The sequence below is a fragment of the Physcomitrium patens genome, chromosome 7 (assembly GCF_059467195.1).
Source record: "Physcomitrium patens ecotype Gransden chromosome 7, ASM5946719v1, whole genome shotgun sequence".
Lineage (NCBI taxonomy): Eukaryota > Viridiplantae > Streptophyta > Bryopsida > Funariales > Funariaceae > Physcomitrium > Physcomitrium patens.
This window is the reverse complement of record NC_143416.1, coordinates 14,351,434-14,360,677: the sequence shown is the minus strand read 5'-3', so window position 1 is coordinate 14,360,677 and position 9,244 is coordinate 14,351,434. Positions and strand designations below refer to the sequence as shown.

General features: G+C 36.8%; 1 protein-coding gene across 1 annotated transcript; it reads right to left on the bottom strand.

The window, feature by feature from the left end:
- Positions 1-2,628: 2,628 nt before the first annotated feature.
- On the bottom strand, positions 2,629-6,786 carry LOC112284424 (mechanosensitive ion channel protein 5). The gene is made up of 5 exons (XM_024524199.3): positions 4,799-6,786; positions 4,464-4,587; positions 3,978-4,271; positions 3,576-3,778; positions 2,629-3,365 (listed from the first exon to the last, which is right to left on the bottom strand). Exons 1-5 carry the CDS (start codon positions 6,658-6,660, stop codon positions 3,092-3,094), a joined length of 2,757 nt encoding a protein of 918 aa, XP_024379967.1. The 5' UTR covers positions 6,661-6,786; the 3' UTR covers positions 2,629-3,091.
- Between the last annotated feature and the right edge of the window lie 2,458 nt (positions 6,787-9,244).

Below are 9,244 nucleotides of genomic sequence, written 5' to 3'. Positions count from 1 at the left end.
CCACCAATGTCAATTCGTATATTTTAAAATGAAAAATTTTCTATTTCAATAATCAATATAAAACTTTAAAAATACCAAATTAGAAAGAAGGAATTTTCAAGACAATGTGTAATAGAAGTATATACAAGAATTGAAAAGAAATGCTATGGAAGTTTGGAAATCTATAATCTATAGAGCAAAGTATTGAGAGATATTTGATATTTTTTTAGTTATTATATTTATTTTTGAATCTATTACACTATGTTATAAGCTATGATATGAGACATGATTAAAACATCAAGGTTAATTAAACTCTGATAAATTCCCAATTTTTTTATTTATCATCAATTCTAGTTCCATTGCTTCATTTCCTTCTTCTTCTTCATGCTTATTACTTCTTTTATCAACCATCATCTTGACAATCGCTTTATCAATGAGATCCTCATGTATCATCTTCCTCAATAAGATTTTAAAGTAATCCAATCAATATCAATTTTTTGATGCTTAAGTTTTTTTTTTTATTGTATTGGCAAGCTCTTGGTTGATTTGTGCTTCTCCAATTTCTATCCACTTCTTAATTGTCTTATCAATCAACCTAGTGTGCTTGTAGCAACTATTGATGACATTAAAAAGAATGTTTATTTACATGGCATTAGACCAATGCATGGCAATAAACTGATCAATCAAATATATATCAATTTTGCTATGTTTGTTGCAACCTATTGCATCTTATAGGTGGAAACATAGATACTACCTTTTGAAAGTTGCAATAATTTTTGCATCCATTAATTGAGTCTTTGATGTTATATTCAGCTCTAGAAATACTACTTTGATATTAAAGATCTTCACATTCTTAATGATATGAGAGAAGACATTGTTTATTAGTAAGAGAATCTTGTTCTTCTTATTCCACATTTTTTAATCAAACTTTTTCAGCCATCCTTGAAATAATAGACCAATCATCTATGCTTTATTAATTGCTTATTAATAGAAGTTAAGTTCGTCTTTGATTTTCTTCTTAAATGCATAAGACTTCTAAGTATATCAAATATAGAATAGATTGAATTGATGTAATCCATTGGCATTGGCAATCAATGTGACTTTGATCTTGGTTTTATCTTTCTTCAAGTCAAATACTTATTGAAGGGCAATTGCCTTATTAAGTTACATAGAATAAAAGAAGCTAGTTTTATCCATATTATATTTGTTGCACAATGTATATTCTTTGAGCTTAGCTTTGAGTTTTGATATCTTAATTTTGATAGTAGTATTATTTGCAAAGACACTTTCACCATACACCTTCAATGCTTTGAAATTGTGGCTCTCCTTGAACTTTTGTACTTAACCTTTGAAGAAAGTTGGTAGATTTGAAATATTTAGAATTATAGTGAACTTCTTTTCTTTTTTATATATCTAGCTATTAATATGCACAACACCATGGTATTGGTATTAAATGACCTAGTTTGTTAGTGCTTTCTCTAATTGAAGATATGTAGATAAATGCTCATACTTTGTAGTAAGGTTCAATGTGTCAAGTTATGCTAGAATATTTTGCTTGTTAAGAATGTTGCTAATAGTACTTTGGAGCAACTTGTTTTTCGGCTCAAATTTCTCCTTTGTCAATGCAACAAGTGCTATCTGACTCATGCTATCTTCCTTCATCTTCTTGCATATTATCAATCTTGAAGCATTGATAAAAGTTTTGCAAGTTGGTTTTGCAAGTTACAACACCATGGTTTATTTTGTTGTTTGTTGCATGTTTTGTTTTGTGTTTGCGAGATAAGAATAATTTTTTTTTGTTGGATCTTTTGAATTCCATATGCAACCAATCATTTCCTTCTTAAGATCAATATCCTTTAATACATGATGTTTTTTGCGATCCACTGATTATATTAGATAATAACAGGTCAGATATAACATGCTTCATTCATTTAAATTGATTTATAATTTGAGTACTTTTGAATTATCAATAATATAAACATTAAATAATAAATCAAAAAATTAGAAATGCCATGGATTTTGTGAAGTTGTGATTATTTTATTTATATTTTTTTTGCAATTCTTAAAGTTTTAAATAGATTAAAAAAAAAAAAAAAAAAAAAAAAAAAAAACCATAAGTAGTATTCCACATATTTTTTAGATTTTAATAAAAAAGTAAAAAAACAACTAAATTTTATAAATTATTTATTTTAATTTAATTTATGAATCAAATTTTTTTTAATGATTCTTTAAGTAATATGTATATGTACAATGTGTATACATATACATATTACTTATTATGTTTATGTGAAGTTTTAATTATTTATTAATAACTTATTTGATTTTCTAATAAATATTAATATATTTTTTATGTATTAAAAAGTACATGTAATAGTAAAATCTAATATATAAAATTTTAAAATAAAAATAGTATAGTCAACATTAAATGTTTTTAATATAATATATTTACTATGTTTTTATATATTTTATTCTGATAATTTTATTTTTAAGAAATAAAAAAAAATACAAAATACAAAACACACACTCACATTGTACAGGATTATGCTTTGTGTATTCCATAGATTCCTCAATAAAACCATAGAATTATGTATGTTCATACTTGTGCCCTTCACATAAACACACAACATCTCTGCACTTCTTTTTTGAGCATTATGGTTAAAGAAGTCCAGCTATTCTTTCATTAAAAAGATTGTCAGCAATTTTTCACATTCGGGTCCCAATTCAAGGTTGCCCCAATCCACACTAAATCTCCGCAAAAACTGTAACTACTGTATCTAATATACTACGACTTTCTTAACACCGTAGTTCATGGACAGCCCACCTCAATAGAACAATGTCTTGTATATGTATATATATATATGGAATTAAGACAGGATTTCCCACTTCGGGGCCTGCTAACAGGCTAATCAAGAGTGTCAGAAATCACACTCTTAAATGATATTCTAGGCTGTCTCGAAGAATTCTGGAGCTAAAACTGCAGGAGACTTTGAATCCTGCTATCAGGGACCTCAACTCACCTCAAAGTATGGTACACATTTCGAGTTTTTGAACACGTTTTCAAACTATAGATGCATACATCGTCGATGCGCCGCATCCAGTTTTTACATTTTGTTTACAATGACCGATCAAAGTTGATTGTCGTTCCAGGAATGGACTTGAGGTGCACGTCTTGCGGGGGAAGGTGATACTCGATGCCGATTTCCTCAAAGCCCTTCTTCATCTCTAGAATGAGCTGAGACTTTCGGGCAACCTTCTCCCCGATGTTGTGGTAATTCATTGTGTGTGAGAGTCCCACAACCAGTTTCAATTTTCCAGTATCTGGTGCACAATCCAAGCAGTTGAGAACAAAAGTTTCTTTCCAATGCTGAGGATTGCCTGTGATGTACCTGCAAAAGAGAATAAAAATATACGCGAATTGTCAGTACACTAGAACGGGGAAGTGTAAAGCAATTCTTTCCCTCAATTGCAGGTGAAACATTATGATCAACTATTGAAAGTGTTGAAAGGCGTTCTGATTGTAAGCATTAGTATACTCTGTATAAATTTTACCGATTGATATCACTGGAATGGGTTTGGCATTTGAGATTAAAACAAACCTGCCAATATGCTCTTTGAGCCGTCCTATCTTCTCAGCAGTAGTGGATGTTGCAATGAAGAACTCAAACATATCACCCATGTCTGGACTTCGATAGTAGTTTGTTATGGGCTTCGAGGCGAGCACCGAGTTAGGGTACCAGACTTTCGCATTGAAATCTCCTAAAAACACTGTCGTCAAAATGTTCATCTCTTCAACCACGTACTGCAACAATATAGAGAACACTTCGCAGTCAGTTACTGGTCACAATTGATCAGATTTGTAGAGCCTACCTCCACTGACTGTATCTTCAGAAAGCTAACAAGATGAAGCGGAGAACGTTGTTCTTAACTGAGATAATATATTTGAGCATTTGGTTTTCGCTAAAGAAAAAGACGTTTAAGCAGAATGTGAGTCGCCATACCATAGTTCCATCAATGAGGCACCGGTCTCCGACGTCGAATGGGTGATGGACGAAAACGAAGACGATGGCCTCAAATACAGTCTTGAGTGTGTTCCCAAATATGAACACCATAAGGACCAACTGAGACGAAACGAATAACAGAAGTTGTGTTGTAGCAATATCCAAGATGAGAAGCCAGATAACAACCACTATAACGAATAGGATAACATCGATAATGCGGTGGAGCTTGCTGACAGCACTCTTAGTATCACTGAGTGACAAAGCAAGTGCACGTCTCTCTTGATACACATTCACCTGTGGAAATCAAAGACAGTTAAAACTGAGTCATGGAAGTATTCATCGACGAATCCATTGCGATGACGCTGATCTAAGCGAGAAACCGACAAAGTTGCAAATACTGTTCAGAAGATATAGCAACGACAATTCTTTTAAGTCTAATCAATACCAAATTAACAGGACATGTCAAAGAAGGAGGAGGACATGCACCACCCAGCTCTTGAGAGCCTTCTTTGTGATCTTCCCCGTCTCCATGGCACCTTCAAAAAGAGCGAGTGTACGAATGGTGTCCTGTTCTGACAAGAATCGCAGAAGATCCTCCTCAATAATATGTCTGCAATTCACAACACCATTCCATATTTGTTAAGGCAACCCAAAAATAAAAAAACGGGAGCACAAGAATAACTAGATAGAGCATTTACTGTTGAACGTTTTAGTCGATCAGCTCATCCATAACGTTCTAAGGCATATGATAATACGATTGACGCTATATGCAAGACAATAAATTAGGACTAACAAAAGCATTAGCGTGGAAATAGTCTTACGGTGCCCCAGGGCTTGAAACGTTGTCAAAAATCTCCTTGGCAACAACCTTGGCTTGCCACTCGCTCTTGATCTCTGTATCCACTCCTTTACCCACGCCACCATCAAGTCCTTGGCCAAAAGTAGTGACTCCTTGGTGCTTGACCAAATTGATGAGACGCTTCATATTGAAAACTGAAACATTTTTCCGATTCAGCTTGTGCAGGTGTTCTATAGTGATGTTAGAGCCTGGTTTGACCTCCCTAGAAATGCCAGTCCTACTTCTTCCGAGGTTTTTGGACATTCGGGCTTCAGTATTCTCCCCAATTCCTGGCAACCCTTCCAACCCCTTCGTCGTTGCACCAGCTTTTTTCAGCAATGAAACTTCCTCGATCAACTTCTCGTCCTCATGTTTTAATCTGTCCATCTCAAGTACTGGCGGCCCGGAGAGAATTTCTAAAACATACTGATTGAACAGAGAGTCGCGAATCCGCTCGAAATAAGTGCCGACATGGAAGCTCGACGCCAGCAACTTCACTAAAAACACCTTAACTAGGAATAGTATTGCTGCCAGAAGAATGCATTGTAAGACCTTAGTGATATACACAAGCTTCGCGCTGAGTGCCTGTGCTCTTGAGTCGAACATGAAATTCCATGCCATAAGCACCGATGCTAACCAGATACAGTTTCTGACACCCCGCCGCAAAGCATAGACGAAGTACAGCACCCGCTTTCGCAATAAGAAGTTGATCTCGAAAACGATAACTAGCGAGCGCACCACCCACCCCGAGACCAAACGACCGCACACGATTACCAGCGCCAGAAGAAACCATTTCCAAAGCAAAAGCCCCCACAAGGCCATGTTTCTTGCCTTCGGAAGCACCCTGCTGCAAATCACGGCACCGAGTAGCACAAAGAACGCTATCCACTCCAAGCACACTCCACATGTCAGTTTCCTCTGAAACTTGGGGCGGTCGGGCATGTCCAAGTCATTGAAAGGGTCCTCGTCTTCCTCCAAGGGCCCAAGAGGCATCATTCCTGACTTCATCATCTGCGACTTCAGCTGACCAGACCACAGCTTCCCAGATCGCAAATGTTGTGATCTTTGTGGATCAGAAACTCGCTGGCCGGATCGCACAACCCCCGATCTCCGGGGACTACCGGTAAAGTGATCCATTGGCTTTCTTGGCTCAGCAAATCTCGACTTCGCTCTGTTGTAAGGACTAGTTGACATTGTGGAGGCACTGAGAACGACGTCATCCCGAGGCGAATTGTGCTGGCTGCTGCTAGAGCTCTTGCGCAGACGAAGACTCCTCAACTCCTCCCCTCGGTTGAACCTGTCCCCAGTGGTCCTCACAGCATCGAATGCAAATGCAGGGTTCTCAATAATGTTCGTGTCGTTTTCGCCTGAGTACGGAAGCCGAGAAAGCAATGCTGGTATTTTCTGCGAGTTTGTGTGGCTCGAGTCCACCTGGAAAAACCCCTGCCAATTTGAGCTCACATCCAAGTCATCCTTATTCATCTCTGGGCCTGACTGCGAGTTGATCTGCGTCTCGGATCCATGAGGAAGACTGCTTCTCTTTAGCTGCGACGACCTGTTGTCTGCATTCACATGATCCATCTCTATCGCAAGGTCCGTCGGTTGTTTCTTCCAATAGCTAGCGGAGGAATCCATCACCTTCCCATGTCCCATGCTCAGACTCTTCGCCCGCCACCTCTTCTGTGGCGCATTCCCAAGAGCAGATTCCTGGCCCAACAAACTGGCCTTCTCTAGTTGGTCGTGATCAGTTCGCTCGTGCCAACTTACGCCTCGTTTCACCCATTCTGGTTCCAGCTCCCCACTAGACTCCTCAAAGCACACCCTCGGCGACAGTCGCTCCTCCATATCACGCCCACAAGTTATTATGTACTTGGAATGTGACCCCAACACTACCTTTGCGTGATTTTCTGCAAGTCAACCACAAACGCCTGCAGCCGCAGAACGCTAATTCCTCCACTCAGCCCGCGCCTCTCTCAACATCAACCACTTCGTCAAAATATCGTACAGAGCTTTTTGTCGTTCTTCTCGGTTTCGGCGCTCAGCACGCCATCTGTCGCAACGCAGTGAGCAAGAGTCTGCAGAACCTACCAATCCGTATTAATTTCGGGCTACTTCGTGGCCTAACCACCAACCAAACGTGACGATACTCGAAGCATCGCATGAACAACGTTCCAACATGCTCCGCTAAACTTGCAAACGCATGGACGATTCTCCGCGTGAGGATTCAAGAGATTCAGCAGGACACGTGACGCCATTGCACAACGCCAACACCAGATTCTCACATTTGTCCAGTCCGCTCAAGCTTGAGCTGCAATCTGCGACGCAAGGCAGCGCCTGCACTGCTCCGTAAATCTCTTCCCTGGGGCCTGTCGTGTATCCCAGTTTAGCACTGAAAATTGTCAGCGGACGGCTCGGAAAGTTGCCCTGCGGCTGCAGCTGATCATCCACTTGTAACGACGTCGATTGCATTCCAGACATGTCGAACTGCAGTCAGCTTGCAAAGCTCTTATCAATCCATGAGCGGACGTCGAATCACACCTGCCACCGCTTCGTACGCGGGTACTGATGACCACTGTGGACCCATCCTGTCGCCGCTGGGCATCGATAATCTAACGGTGATGTACAGTTAGTACTGCCTAAATGCATACTAAAAGTGCATATATTTTAATGGGATATGGGTGCCAATTCAATATTTTTTAAATGGTTCGTATCACATCGAATGGTACCATTTGTGTAGGAAGCCTCAAGATGCTCCTTGTCCATAAGTTTTACATGGACTATTATTATGTAATTTTTCTATGTCATGGTTTACAAAATTAGTTATATTCACAAGATTTTTTTTATATTTATACTTGGTCAAGTAACAATATAAGATTGGTGAGGACTATTGCTTTGCTCAATCCCAAATGAGCAAATGGGGTAAGAAAAGAATTGGAAAGTTTTGGATGGTTGCCAAATTAGTATAGTATAGTAAAATCAATTCACAAATATATTGACAGTTATAGGTTTTTTATGCTTAGCAACACCAATGTGTTACTTGTAATTGATCTGCTTGGTACATCTATACTTTTTTGAACTGATAATAATTAATAGCATGTTAAAGATATAATTGAAATTACATGCTTTTGAATGAAACTAGAACTCTCACATCTTTTAGTTGAATATATGGCATGTCATTCAATAGAAACATTACAATACAAACATTGATTATTTCCAACCTATTGACAATATGAAAAGAGGCATTGTCTAAAAAGAAAAAAATATTTGGTTTAAAAATTCACATATTGAGAATCAAACATTCAACCTATGCTTAAAATAACTTATCTATTATAAATATTTTGTGTGAGCTAAAAACCTCCCTATCTACTTTAAAAGAAAAAATAACTACACAATAAGTTCGAAAGGTAATAAAAACTAATTGTGTGATTATTGTAATAGTTAGTTAGTTAACCAAGTGGTTGTAGTTCTAACTTTCTAAATAATACCTTCCAAGTAATGATTACCATTTGATGTAACTTAAGATAAGTAATAAAAAATAAAATAAGAAAAGAAAAGAATGAGATAGAAATAACAAAATTGAAGTAGCTAGATAAGGAAAAAAAAAAACAAAAACAAAAACAAAAACAAAAAAAACAAACAAACAAACAAACAAACAAACAATCAAATAAACAATCAAACAAACAATCAGTTGGATGGAATAGCATCGCTAAATGAAAATAGACACAACTGGAAGAAATAACACAATTGGATGAAAACAACACTATTAGAGAGAAATAATACCACTAGATAAATAAAACTTAGTCAAATGAAAAAAATACTATTGGATGAAAACAACACTATTAGACAGAAATAATACCACTATATAAAAAAAAACTTAGTCAAATGAAAAGAAATACTATTGGATGAAAATAACACTATTAAATAGAAATAATACCACTAGATAAAAAAAACTTAGTCAAATGAAAACAACACTATTGGATGAAAATAATATAATTGGATGAAATAATATGATTGGATGAAATAGTATAATTTTATGAAACAACATAGTTGGATGAAAACAACACTATTGGACGGAAGTAGTACCATTGGATAAAAAAATACAATTAGATAATAACAACACTATTGGATGAAAATAACACTATTGAATAGAACAATACTACTAGATGAAAATAACCTAGAGCAACAACAAAAAACCTCTAAGATAAAACAACAACAGTGTCACACATTTATAATACTGAATGGAAATCTTAACAAGAAGCTCAAGAAGAATCGGTAAGAACTAAATTAATCACATGAGTATAAGAACAACACTTGAGAGGTGAGCTAGAGCTCCAAGAGGTGTGTTATCGAGGTTGAGGATCCCCTCAATCTCGGCTCCTATATATACTACAAGCTAAGAAGCTTCTTAAATAGCTTCCACAAACTAGGA